Source organism: Triticum dicoccoides, chromosome 7B, assembly GCF_002162155.2.
Source record: "Triticum dicoccoides isolate Atlit2015 ecotype Zavitan chromosome 7B, WEW_v2.0, whole genome shotgun sequence".
Classification (NCBI taxonomy): domain Eukaryota; kingdom Viridiplantae; phylum Streptophyta; class Magnoliopsida; order Poales; family Poaceae; genus Triticum; species Triticum dicoccoides.
This window is the reverse complement of record NC_041393.1, coordinates 422,768,467-422,782,405: the sequence shown is the minus strand read 5'-3', so window position 1 is coordinate 422,782,405 and position 13,939 is coordinate 422,768,467. Positions and strand designations below refer to the sequence as shown.

General features: G+C 40.9%; 1 protein-coding gene across 1 annotated transcript in view; it reads right to left on the bottom strand.

The window, feature by feature from the left end:
* The window catches only part of LOC119336505 (phospholipase SGR2-like), a 21,658-nt gene extending 8,048 nt beyond the window's left edge, over window positions 1-13,610 (bottom strand). The window contains exons 1-21 of the mRNA XM_037608548.1: window positions 13,156-13,610; window positions 12,681-12,781; window positions 12,181-12,339; window positions 9,117-9,272; window positions 8,564-8,635; window positions 8,354-8,491; window positions 7,089-7,139; window positions 6,101-6,271; window positions 5,303-5,452; window positions 4,767-4,832; window positions 4,166-4,675; window positions 3,876-3,963; window positions 3,667-3,779; window positions 3,511-3,583; window positions 2,841-2,943; window positions 2,480-2,573; window positions 2,314-2,376; window positions 2,103-2,151; window positions 1,922-2,019; window positions 1,493-1,539; window positions 1,156-1,401 (exon numbers count right to left, since the gene is read on the bottom strand). Of these exons, the coding sequence (XP_037464445.1) occupies window positions 1,158-1,401; window positions 1,493-1,539; window positions 1,922-2,019; window positions 2,103-2,151; window positions 2,314-2,376; window positions 2,480-2,573; window positions 2,841-2,943; window positions 3,511-3,583; window positions 3,667-3,779; window positions 3,876-3,963; window positions 4,166-4,675; window positions 4,767-4,832; window positions 5,303-5,452; window positions 6,101-6,271; window positions 7,089-7,139; window positions 8,354-8,491; window positions 8,564-8,635; window positions 9,117-9,272; window positions 12,181-12,339; window positions 12,681-12,781; window positions 13,156-13,402 (2,793 nt within the window). The 5' untranslated portion in view covers window positions 13,403-13,610 and the 3' untranslated portion in view covers window positions 1,156-1,157. The remainder of the gene's footprint in view (window positions 1-1,155; window positions 1,402-1,492; window positions 1,540-1,921; window positions 2,020-2,102; window positions 2,152-2,313; window positions 2,377-2,479; window positions 2,574-2,840; window positions 2,944-3,510; window positions 3,584-3,666; window positions 3,780-3,875; window positions 3,964-4,165; window positions 4,676-4,766; window positions 4,833-5,302; window positions 5,453-6,100; window positions 6,272-7,088; window positions 7,140-8,353; window positions 8,492-8,563; window positions 8,636-9,116; window positions 9,273-12,180; window positions 12,340-12,680; window positions 12,782-13,155) is intronic.
* Between the last annotated feature and the right edge of the window lie 329 nt (window positions 13,611-13,939).

The window sequence follows — 13,939 nt, the reverse complement described above, 5'->3', positions numbered from 1 at the left end:
ATATTAGTGATGTCTTTTAGCCTTTTGCATTCTAGACTCTTGGCATCCTCCTGTAGCCTTTTGGCATTCTCATGTATGTGTATATATGTTGGCGCTGGCCTCCTAATAATATAAGTTGCTTTCATAACAACTTCTTTTGATGAAAGCGCTTTGGGCGCTCGAAACGAGCCTTGTCATGTGGGGGGCAGGCCTTAAGGAGAGCACCTTCGCAATAATTTTCACGATCGCGTGGATGAGGCTGATGAGCCTATAGTCAGTGATTCCCTCCGCCCCTTCCTTTTTAGGCAAGAGCGTCACGTTTGCGGAATTGAGCCACTGGAGGTTTGAAGTGTGAAGGGAGTCAAAATGACTAATGACCCTCATGAGGTCGGCCTTGCAATGTTCCAACACCTCTTGAAAAATAGGCCCGTGAAGCCATCCGGCCCCGGGGCCTTGTCACTTGGCATGTCGCTGATCGCTTCAAGGACCTCACTCTCGGTCATCAGGGAGTCAAAGGCCATGGAGGTCGAGCGGTTCCAAATTTAGCTCATCCCAATTGCAAACTTTGCGGCTTTTGGGGCCTCTCTTCATGAATTGGAAAAATGATCCTGGATTAATTTCTCTTTGGCTTCGTGCTCAGTGACCCACCCATGCTCGTTCTTGATTTAGTGGATATGGTTTTTTCTCCTTCTTGCATTAACTCGGCGGCGGAAGAATTTAAGACTCGGGTCCTCCTCCCTACGGTTGCAAATTCTTGCACATTGCTTCTTGCGAGATCTTTCAAGCACGGCCAAGGCAATGACTCTTCTCTTGAGCCTAGCCCGTAGCTGACGCTCGTCGGCAAAAAGGAGCCTGTCCTCTTGGGCAATGTTGAGGCGGAGAATCACCAACAGGGCGGCTAGGTGTGACTTACTGAACTACTGAAACTTCTCATTCAACTATTCATGATGAACTTTATAGACTGCTGGTGCCGCTAACCATAAACCAACCTACACATGTAGCATGCTAGAAGATACTCCCTCCGTTCACTAACTTTTTTCTGAATCGGATGTACACAGACGCATTTTAGTGTGTTTGTTCACTCATTTCAATTTGTATGTAGTCCATATTGAAATATCAAAAACATCTTATAATGGTGAACTGAGGGAGTAGATGAAAAGTAACATGTCAACATACCATCAAGAGGCTTCACAGTTTGCATCATCCTCGCCCTTTCTCGAATAAGTTTTCACCTTTCTGGAGAATTCCTTTACTGAGGAGTGGTCTGAAAATGTCAGGGGAGTGTCTTCAGCAATTGGATCCCTCACATAGAACAGTCTAATGGGTGCACTTCCAGTTCCATCAGTTGGAGGTTCTTCAGGTATATCACGGTACAAATGTTTGATAATGAAGAGAGCAGTATCATGATCCCGCCAGTAGTTGCTACAGGAATCAATCCAGAGGCTTGTTAAAAATGTGAAATAGACATGGGGAAAAACAAATGGAAACCAACAGAACCGATGAGTGAGCTCACGTATGAGATCCCAGAGCGGATAAATATGGATGTTGAAATGTTTTCTCCTGCAATTAGATTATTATAAGATTGTAAGCTCCGAAATATTTGCACTCACTGCAAATGCAATCAAGATAGGCAAACTAGTCCAGCCAAAATGGAGAAGAGGAGGGTAAGCATGTCAAGTTGACAGGAGGGGACTAGGGACCCGGCCAGTTATTAGCTTGCCAGTGGGTACATGTTTACCACCCGAAAGTCCTGAGCTGCCTTTTGAAAACGCTAGATGAGAATTAAGAACACATGCAGGTGTGCGCCGAGCTACAACATGGCTTATGCTAAAGTAACTGCACAATACCATTCATGTGCATAGTGGAGCACGATCATTTTAATGACTAAAGTAAGCAACAGTACACCAATACAAAGAGTAGAAAATGGCAAGAGCTTAATAACCTGAAGCACATGATCAACTCGACCATCCGGTGAACCAGTCAGCCTTTCCATCATCATGGAACCATATGATCTCTCCTCCTCGGTGCTCTCATCATCCTCTAAATAATAACAATTGATCAGAACGCTGCTTGTTTCTCGCTCAGATTGTGTAAAAGCTAATAAAAACTGATGTATCAATTACCTTCCGTGTCATTTTTGCTCAGTGATAACAAGGCAGCTACCGCTTTGACCTAAACAGAACAAACAAACCAACTCAGCAGGTAAGAGTCATGCACTTCTCTATCATTCACATGTATCAAAGGTTAATACATCAAACCCCACCCAGATTCACATAATTGTTTAAAACTTGATGCACTAAATCCCATATAAGCGTATCGGAATAAAGAGCAAACCTTCAATGACTTGAATTGACGGGCAATAGCCTGAGAACGTGCAGCAACGTCTTCTGTGAACTCCTGTAACATATCAAACCAAATTAGTTATATAAGAGAGAAATCAGCCTCAAGTTAGAAACAGACATGCTCCTTTGTGAGTTCGGTTAAATGACATAAAACCCACCTGCACTCCAACATGTATCCTCTTTCCGCCTCTATGGTAGGGTATAACAACAGGGCGCTTGTTCACATAATCTTCACATACAAGTGGTTCAACTCTGCAACAAAAGCCGACCTAGACTTATGTGCCATGTTCCCCACTTTGCAACAGATTAAGTGCATTATATTCCAGTAAAATAAAGGAACATATCTAAAAAGTGGCAAAGCTCTTGGTCCCTTCAGGGATATTCAGCAAAAGTGGTGAAGCTTATGTAACATGTTAATTCATACCAGATTGGCGTTATTTAGTTCCATTATGATATTGCATCTTTGGCCAGCTCTCTAAACAGAAGGTTAAAACGATAATATGCAAGGAAGCTACAAACCTGTATGCTACAGGATCGAAAGGATGAAAAACATTGAACATCTGCCTGCAGCATGGCATCTCTTCAACAACGTTCTTGTCTTGCCAATAATCTTGTCCCCTGCCTTTAAAAAAGAAGCTACGAATTTCAGAAATAAGATAGCAGATCATCAACTGCCAATTGCCAGGGGCAATGAGAAATCATAAGGTGGGTTAAGGTTCCCCATAGACCTTTCCAAAATGAATAGTCATCAAGACACCAGTGATACGCCAGGAAGATAGATGCATAGAGGAAGCTATGCTAATAATGACTTTATAGTCATGAAGACACCATCCATGTTAATACAGCAGAGGGACATGACAATGCATCTATACAAAAGGTCATAATTTCATTTCATTCAGAAGGAAAGCGCTCTGGAGGCATTGGGGGGTGAAACACTGAAGAGAAAGTGTTGTGGAGTCCTGCATTTAGTTTTACAGCCTTCACTGGCCCTTGGTCTATGCTATCCTAAACACAGCACAGATGATATTTTTTTTCTAGTTTTGTAATATAAGATAAATACTCATTTTATAAATAAATGGTGATATAATTTAATTCTAAATATATGAAGAGTACTAAGGAAAACTATATAAACCACAAAATAGTGTCAACACTGCTGTGGCAAAGCATATTTTAGTCAAATGCTACATACCAACACCAATACGGACATTCCGCAGCGACAGGAAGACTCCCAAAGGGGATCCAACAGCAAAGAATGTGTCAACCTGAGTATCAAAAAATGATGTGATGTGGTATAAACATGTCAAAAAAATAAAAGCATCAGTGAACAATAATAACGATAGTTTACCTTAAAATTTAGTTTAGTGTATCTAATACGTGGTCTGTAGGACTGACTTGTGCTACCTTGCCCTATGTTAAGTTTGCCTGATACTAGGCTCACTGTATCATTAGCATCTTTATCTGGCAATAATATACATAAATATCTGATTAAACCTTCACAAATACAAGCATATACAGTCTCCAAAGAAATTTCATGGAACAAAAGCAACGAGTTACCTTGATGAGACTGAACACTACTGATGCTTTGAATCACTGAATCACTCTGTCGCTCAAGTTCCGCTAGTTTAGCTTTAAGATGGCTCACCTGCAGTCAACATAGAAATCTAGGCATCAACACGATATGCAAATTAAATTCGCACAGTTGGTGCTCCAAGATAACACCCTAAACTTTGGGTTTTAAAACAAGTTCTTCAGTTTTGATCATATATTTGTGAGCCTTCTTGTGCAATTAGATAGATCCTAGATGATAAGCACATAAAATTTAGCCAAATTAAATAGATCCACACCTCTTCTTCTAGTGATGAGATTAATCTGTCTTTGTCAGGGACCTCATGGAGTTCTTTGGCGGATCTTGAAATGCACTCATCAGCATCTTTTGTGCTTACAGCTGGAGTAGCTCCTTCAGTATATGTCATTTGATGATTCTCAACCTGATTTTCAACTTCAGTTTGCACCCCATCAACTGGAATAGGTGATTCAAGTGCATCATCATTGTTTGGCACATTTTCAAGCACACATGGCAGAACAGTCTTGTCTGTAAGTGAATGATCAGTTCTGGTGCTTTCTTCATCCATTACATTATCTACACATGAATGCCCTGAAGTGGAAGAAGTATCATGCTCTTTTACACCAGAGTCATGAACATCAATTGTGTTGGGTCCTTTTCCTACTTGGCCTTCATCAGACGAAACTTCCATCTTAAAATAATCTGTTGGAAATGGGGCGGAAAGGGATTCTTGGTGGCAAAGTATATCATACGTTAGAACACTTCCCAACGAATGGCCATATAATGATACCTACCAAAAAAACAAGACAAGCAGTTGTTTAACCAACAGAAAAGAAGTGCAATCAGAATAAGAATTGTAGTGCATGCTATGAACAGCAAACCTTTCCACTGTAACCAGGATTTCTCTTCAGAAACTTCATATACAGTTGGTTCAACTGACCCGAGACCTGTTATAAATTTGAATTGTTACTTATTATCGTTACTTAAAAAGACTCGGTGAACAGGGTGATGGTTCGCCCCTTTCCACCTAAAAATGCAGCAAAAAAAAAACACAGCCATGACTTTTTTTTCCCAAACTATCATGACACGCAAGTTTTTAACAAAAAAGAACTGATCTGACCCATATACTACATGTCACAAGTTAGCTGTTGGTTTATATCTGAATTTTCCTTGAAAAGCGACCGGGCTTTTGTTTCATAATTCCGTCACTTTGCTTTCTCCTCAACCCAACATATGACATGAGCTTTGTGTGGGTTCCATGTTCTAATGTAGAAATTTTTGAAGCAGAATATAAGAATCAAATATACTCGAAGGCCAATGTTTGAAACTAGGAACTACTAAAAATATGTTCTACTACTAAAAAGAAATCAAGGAAACAATGGAAATAACCAGAAATAGTGACGATAAAGCAAAATACCGAGTCAATTATATGCTGGCAGTAGATAGGACTCATGTAATATAGAACATCATGAACGGTGGCGCCTAACGCTACACGAAGACCTTTAACTCCATCCAGAGTGATCTTCTCGACTGTGTTTTCACCACCGAGCTTCAAACTCTTCCTCCACTGCAATAATAATCACTGATAGTAAACATAAAAGTCGCCGGTGAAAACATAGATGAAACAGGATTTCATATCAGGATAGAACAAAAAGGGCAGCATGCTGCTCTGCAAGTGCAATATACTTAGCTACACACATAAGCTACAGTTGTTGTGACTAACTAAATAATTATATCTGCCTGAAAGTAATAAATAACGTACTCCCTCCGTCCCAAAATTCTTGTCTTAGATTTGTCTAAATACGGATGTATCAAGTCACGTTTTAGTATTAGATACATCCGTATCTAGACAAATCTAAGACAAGAATTTTGGGACGGAGGGAGTATATAAATGATCAATACCAATCTGCCATATAAATTAATGAACATAGAAGTCACAATTCAAAAGTAACATGATCACATGTTTAAGTTTCAGTGGATGATGAAGCTGTTTAAAATGAGATTGTATGTTAACTCAGCAAGCATGAACCAGGATACAAGCTTCCTTTATCAGAGCATGTTTAATAGTAGAGCCAGCTGCTGGCTATCTCTAGTAGCCATGCTATATATAGCCAGGTCAATTGTTTTGTCCTTTGCAACAAGGCAATCAATGATGAATAACAATGCTAGAGATCAGAAGTAGTGACTTTGAATTCCGAAAATATATAAATCTTACCTGACAGGGAATAAATAGGACCCTCTGTGTACTTCTTTGATAAGGAGTTAAGTATCTATCTGCTAGGTTAGCGGTCACACGGCGGAAATCGACTACATCATCAACAAGATTAGCTTTCTCCAATCTCTGTCCGATACCATGAACCATGAATACCAGATGACCAACTGGAACCTATTAAGAGATAATGACATACATCAGCAACTAAAATTAGCCTTCAACAGAAGACTTTTTGAAGTCCATGGGAAATTCCTTAAACATGCATGTAAGGGGAAACACGGAAGGCTTATATCTTCCATGAATGTGGCAATCACAGATGTAAGGTGGATGGCTAAGGTTAAGCAATTTGAAACTATGGGATAAATACTACTACCTCTGTCCCAAGATAAGTGACGTGGTTTTAGTTCAAATTTTAACTGAAACCACGTCAAGTACATTCATGAACAATTATGTACAGGTGCACTCTATGTCACTTAGCATATAATGCTCACATCCTTTTATGGTATATGTTTGGTTTGCGGAACCATCTCATACTCAGATGGATTGGGCCATCATGGGGCCAACCCATAATTTTAGTGATTCGACTACATTTCTAGTCTTTCTAACACCCGTAATTTAGTGATTCGACCCCATTTCTCATTTCTCTAAGAGAATGAGTGCTCGTGAGGGGTGGTATGGTGATGAACTGATTCATTCCTTACCTCGAGCAAGCAAAGACATGAGGAGCATTCCTCGAACCAAACACCCCGTTGGTATCTTACATGCTAGCCATATGTCTATACATTGTTATAAAATATATAAGAAAATCTCTGATGACATGAAGGGTGTTGATAGATGCAGAATGGAATTCAGATGAGCCAGATATTCCAGTGGAGCATAATACTATAAACTATTTTTCTGCAATAAGTGTGTATATATAAATCCTTTGGTTGGGAGATAATATCATAAAGGCTACTGTGATAAGAGAACAGATGTCTGAAACAATAAATACCTGAGAGCAGTAATCATCTGTTTCCTCTTCTTTCTGTTGACGCAACTCATCCTGGCAGAGAATCAGATAACAATTATACACAATGCAGACACTGAGGCAGATTCGCATAAATAAGAAGATAGCTCAAAGATTACAAAGAGAACCCCCGAAAAAGGTGTCAGGTTCTCATTCAGTCATTCTAGATTTGTACTAGCAGGTGACCGGTGCTGATACGAAATCTCAAACTGAGCAAGAACGGTATGATTGCACTGTAAAATTAGCGCAAAAAGACTTGGCTCCTTTTTTGCTGCAAAAACTGATGCAACAATATGACTAGTGAGTGACGAGAATACAACCTTCAGCTATGCAGTCCATAGTATGTCTGTCCACAGTTCATCTTAAGAGCAAATAAGATGCAACTTTAGCTAGTTTATCAAAATCCTCATAAGCCTCTACGGCCAAAGTGTAAACCGCATAGAAGCCAACATCCTGGGCTGATAAACTGAACTAGATAATATCCCACGCGTTGCTACGGAAATTTATGACAATAAATTATCGATTATAAAATTAGGATACATGATAACAACACCCACCCTCCACATTCTCGCCATGTGAACGGTAACAATAAATGGATAGTACTGCACTTTATAGTGCCTTGTGACCATCTGTTTTAGTCAAATTATTTGTTGCTGAAAAAAATAAAAATTGATGATGTGGACGACTTGCATGTGCTTGATTATGTGGAGGGCTTGCATGTGCTTGAAAATGGGATCATCTACTTAGAATAATATAGATGAGCAATAAACACTAAGATTTAACAAGACAGAAATTAGTCCAAAAAGAATTGGTTCATTTTTTGCCGCAAGAACTGATGCTACATCACAGCTAGTGAGTGATGAAATCAGGATCTTCAGCCCTGCAGTCTATAGTATGTCTATCAAACCTCATATAGTCCTTAGCCATCTCAAGAGGTGCTAAATCAAATTACATTTCAATAGTCAACACGATAAATAAAATACAACTTCAACTAATTTGCCAATCCTTCTTGATGTTGGATCATACGACTCTACAGCCAAAGTGTAAAACACATCGCGGACAATATTTTGTTCTCGCAAACCAAATGGGCAATAAACATCAATATTTGCCAAGACAGGATATAAACAGTTCAGGTATCTCATCATTTCGGGCGATAAAAAAAATTGACTTCTCTAAGCCATTCATAAAGTGAGGTCAGGAGCACTTGATATACATACATAACATTAGAACACTTTAACATGGTTCCTCACCTGGGTAGGATTTGCAGATCCAGAAGAAGAGAAACCACGCCTTAATTTGATTGTGTTGCTGCCTAGTTTAGGACCTGTATCAAAGACAAGCCAAGCTTCCCAAGTATCATCCTCTCCTGTAAAAAGAGCATGCAATCCCTGCACAAAATATACTTCAGCCTTCATCCAACTCTTTCTCAGTTCAGTAGAGATTATTGGAAAATTACATACCGGTGTACTTCCTTGGAGATCGACCCGCGCAGCAAAAAGGCCTGAAGGTTGAAATTTACGACGATGCCAGACCTATTTTGACAATGATAGGGTGTTCAACTGTTTTCTGAACCAGGGAAGGGAGTACGGATATTGAAAACCCAAACACTGTACCATGACAACTTTTATTTGACAGAAATGGTATATCCACCCCCTCCCATGGCACACATATAGTTAAATAACATTGTTTGCCATCATTAACATGATACCCACTGTTCAGAATTAAGCTCACAACCCACTGAACTAATTTGCACTATCTAGTGAAACAGGTTTGGTTTTTTTTTTTCCTACAGGAGTGATGGCCAAGTATTATTCCCGATGAGTAGTGAAGCAAGTTTGGTATATACACTAGTATGTTATCTAGTCGAAACTATAAGAGTACTATCTAGAACAGTGAGACAACGTATTGATCCCGAATATCACAATTTACCAGATAATGTTGCTAAAGAATAAAGACACAGCAGATTTACGTGATAATGTTGCTAAAGAGTAAACACACGGCACATTTTCATACCTGGTACTTATATGCTAACTCAAGTTGTTCAGAAACATCTTCACGCAAGGGAATCCAATCAAGACCTCCTTTTCGAGCAAACCAGTGGCCTCTCAAAACACGTCTATTCTCACCATTCCAATATACAGGGAAGCAATGACGTCTCATCAAATCAACCTGCAGTATAATTATTGACCGGGTAGGAGTAATAAGTAACACTAGTATGATTGAAAACTATAGAATATATAAAAGATTTAATATGGCTAAGGTAGGGCGACTCCTAATGCGTTCCCAGTGCTGGGCGGGAGCTCTTTCCCTAGCGACACATGTCCCCAGTTTTCATCTGGTTTACTGCTGGTTTTTCTCCAGTGTTTGCTACCTGTTTTTATGGGTGTTGGTTTGGTTGGTTCACCGTCGTCCAATCACCGCTTTGACTCAGCATCAAAAGGAATCCACCGCTTAGGCTGAACCTTGTTCCTCTTTCTTGTACGTACTCTCAAAGACCTCTCCCGTTTATTCTTCCTCATCTCTAATCTCTCCCCTTTCTTCCTCCGCCGCCGCTCCCTATCTTCCTTCACGCCGCCCACCACCCCACCGCCGTAAGCGAGTATAAAGGGGCTTGCTCCCATCGCCGGTCCTCACCTCTCCTTCAGCTCACAACCCACCTCGCCGTAAGCCGCCGCCGAGGCCCCATCTCCCCTCCTGGCGCCGGTCCTCCATCTCCCCTCCATGGAGCCGAGGTGGAGGCGCCGGTCACCCATCTCCCCTCCTAGCATGGTAAATTGAACCATTTTCTTTGGGAATCTTGTCTCGAACTTCAGAAAATATCTTATAAACGCAATAAAAACACTATTTTCAGTTAAAATTGTTATTGCATTTACACTGTTCTGGAGAATCTTATAATAGTACTGGCAAAACATTGTTCCAGTTTAATGTACAAGTTCACAACCACCATTGTTACATGATATAGGCCATTAGCTCATAAGTAGAAAAGGATTGTACGTTGGTGCTACTTACAAAGTGTAGTATAAACTGTCGTTGTATCGCGGTTGAGGTTGAATTGATCCCAACTTTAACTGTTGCTAAGTTTTACGATGAACTCCACTGTACAATATACAAGTTTCTCTGAGAGTTTATCTCAGAAAAAAATTGTTGGATTGATAAGAAGAGAATTTTCAAATAGAAGGGAGAACCTCCTTACAAAACTGTTGTTGACCTAGCATTTTGAAAGCCTACTTGAATTCTGTGTCAGATGTTACTAATGTGGATATGCTGCCGACTTCCAGTTCAGAAACTAAGCAAGTGCAATGGTAAGTAATATGTTTCCCTTCATAAGTTGAATATAGTTCACAGTTGCTTGAATGTACTATCTTATAATTCAATAAGACAACTATGCCCTGTTTTATGATTCTACAAGTTCTACTTATAATTCAATACAACAACATATATCCCCAACTAACTAATTCCTGTACACTTTCATGTTGTATAAGAATAAGATAATGTGATTTCACCCCTGATTAAATTTACTGGTGTGATTAGCCAAATTGCTATTGTTACCAATTAATAGTGTCCGAATTTTTTTTCCTTTTGTAATCATCCTGTCTTTAACTTTGTGTGCCACTACCATATCGTTCCACGGCTAAGATGCTAACATACTAAGTTTCTTCCAACAACCCAGCTTTACAGAAATTAGGTCGTCAAACTAAGCAATTTCAGTTTGGTAACCCTACTTGATGTTCTACCAATTCTTGATAAATTTGATAACCTCTGCTGCAAAGCATCCCATAATGTGCTTTAGGTTGGGGTCATCACCGACTATTTAGGCCAGACTGTTACAACAAAGGGGCACTAAGTTCTTTTTCTTATGGATAGTGCATAGCGAAGAAACCGAGAATTGTTACAAGTCCTAACACCTAATTCAAATCTGTGTACTAAAGGACACTTATAATTGATTATATGGTAATGATTCCCCTTAAAATATATTCTTGAATATGCTATTAATATATTCGTCTCTTTTCTGGCACTTCAGTTCAGCGAAACATGAATAATGCTATATGTTATATGGACATCGTTCTACTTTAACCTTGCAAATTCAACGTCCATTTCTATACAGACAAAAATCTACTGCTACTTTTGCTTGGCAGATGATTGACCACCTTGCACTGAAGCAGTATAGTTCCTTAAAGTTGGTTTACGAGGTCTTCTCATTTATCAATCTCTTAGTACTTCTCTGTCTTCATTTTCAAATGTTCTAGGTTTCTCTTTTAGAAGTACACATGTTCTGGATGGCAAAACTAAAGCATTCAAGCATAGTTTGACAGCCGACTAATTAGGTTGTGGGGTAGCTGTGCTCATTTAGCTTTTTTTGGCCTTACTCATTTGGTAGAGATGAGAAACCCACTGACTTGTAACTGATTGTTGTGCATTTCTAAGTGGATATCCATCCTCCAACATTATATGTTACCTTCCATCTTGAAAGATATTCATTCAAGTAGATGGCATTCTCTGTGGTACTGCTTTTCTTATGATGATCATGCTGCAGATTTCCTAGGCTAATAGTAAGATACTTTGATTCTGAACTTGCAACGATTATAAAGTTAACTTCTCGCGGAGACATATGCGTCGAATTTCTGTTAATGATGCATCAGATTTTGATAGCTAGACAGTAGACAGAAGTTGGAAATGTCAAATAATAAACAACTGATTCCAGATTCTGATTATGTTTTCATGGTCTGCTAATGTGTAATGAAAAATTCTGGAATCTGTCAAAAAGACTTCTTCGCAACCAGCTCAACCCCAATACACTGCCACCCTTCTCTTACTTTACAAAAGAACACGCGCGGGATCAACCAAGGGCACGGCGTGCCGCCGCGCCTTCTGTCTGCTAGTATTGTTATTATATGGCTGTAATATGGTATTGCTTTTTTTTTACTTTCAAGTATGTTAGCTAATGATTTTTTTTGTCACAACTGCGTACACTGAGTAGAATGTAATATGGATGATAGATCCATAACTGTTTTGCAAACGAAGAAGAGAGCCTGGTAGCGTATGAGTAGTGACGGATATACTAGATAAAAATACCAACCTCATATAGTCCACCTTTCACAGGAACCCCAACCCGCTCCTCCTCCACCTTATACAAATATTCAGAGTCTGACATATCAGCTTTAACCAAGGAACTTGTTGGCCCTTCACTGCATTCCGCATACTCCCTCCACCAGTACCCAAGTAGTGATTCCTCTCTCTACAAACCAGTAAGACAATGATGATATAACAAATATGAAGATTATAACCCCCTTTACATTATAAAGGGGATACAGACTAAAAAATAAACCAAGTCAAAGAAAATAAACTAGCACAGCCCAAACCTATAATAACACACTGGAGATCCCTTGTGCTGCCAATGTTATTGCTTCCAAGTGAACTGTATTTCAAAAGCTGTAGCATTGCACCTAGCTATAGCTAAGTCACTACAGCTTAGCTGATCTTGCGTTTATTGCAGCTAGCTATAGCTAAGTCACTACAGCTTATGTGATCTTGCGAATAAACGTTCAGCGGTAAATAATCGGCATTTAAAGTACTGACCTCTAAGAAAGACGCCTCCAACGCCAAACAGTCCCTCATGCTGAACCTGAAATAGTCTCCTTTCCCAACTATCTCCGTCCGTGGAACTGAAGAAGAGAGCACTGCATCAACAGCCAACCACACAAGACCATCAAGGGTCAGTTCAGTAACAGGTTTAACTTACACATCGTTAATTCAGCAGTTCACTTCACACGTTGACTGGCCGCTGAACGGATCATAAATTACGAGCCCAATTGGCAGATTTAGGGGACCGCACAACCGTGCGTTTTGGCATTACATCAAGCCATTCGTTAAGAGTCAAATGAAAAGACGGTTCACATGAAACCTACGACCCAATTAGCGTCAGGTGATCATGGGATCAGCGAACCAGGGCACGGATGATGTGTACGACGCATCAGATTAATTTGCAGGCCTACTAGTACATGAAACTGGATCGGCTGGAGTAAGCAGGAGGGGAGGGAGGGAGGAGGTGCACCTCTGTCCCCGAGGGGGAGCTTGCAGAAGTACCAGCGGACGTCCTCGCCGTCGGAGGGGCTCTTGGTGCGAGCAAGGTACTTGCGGCGGGCGGCGCAGTTCTCGATCGCGTCCTCGAGCCTAGCGATGTTGGACGGCGTGTTCCGCAGCAAGTCCGGCGAGGCGCCCTCCGGGTGGGGCGCGTGGCTCGTGGACGCGTCGTCCCCCGGGGACGTGTTCCGCGCCCAGCTCTCGTCCGGCCTCGCCATGCGCGCCGCTTCGAATTCGGGGGCGCCGGCGACGGAAGGGGGCGAGGAGGCGGCCGTGGCGGTGGAACGGGAGTGAGACGGCGAGGTGGGTCTCCTCGCTCGCCGTGGGTCGGAAGGAAGGAAGGAACGGGGCGGATCCGGATGGTTCCTCCCGGTCTGACTCACACCCCCAGCTCAACCGCCGGTCGTGTGCTCGTGACACGGAAGCGGCGGACCAGTGGCTCTGTCTTCTGTGGTTGCACCGCACCAATTTACGTTATTTTTCCTTTTAACACTTTGTTTTTGACAATAGAAGGCCCACGAAGGACCCAACACTTTGGAAATCCAATTCTACTCCGATGAATAATATATTTGAGAATGCCGGCAGATGCGGGGGTTTCAAAGAATGGAGCATTCAAGTATTTGAAAGAAAGGTTATGGCATAAAATACAAGGCTGGATGGCAAAGGTGTTGTCTTCTACCAGCAAAGAGGTATTGGTGAAATCAGTAGCGTAAGTTGTCCTTATTTTCTCAATGTCCTGCTTCAAATTACCGAGA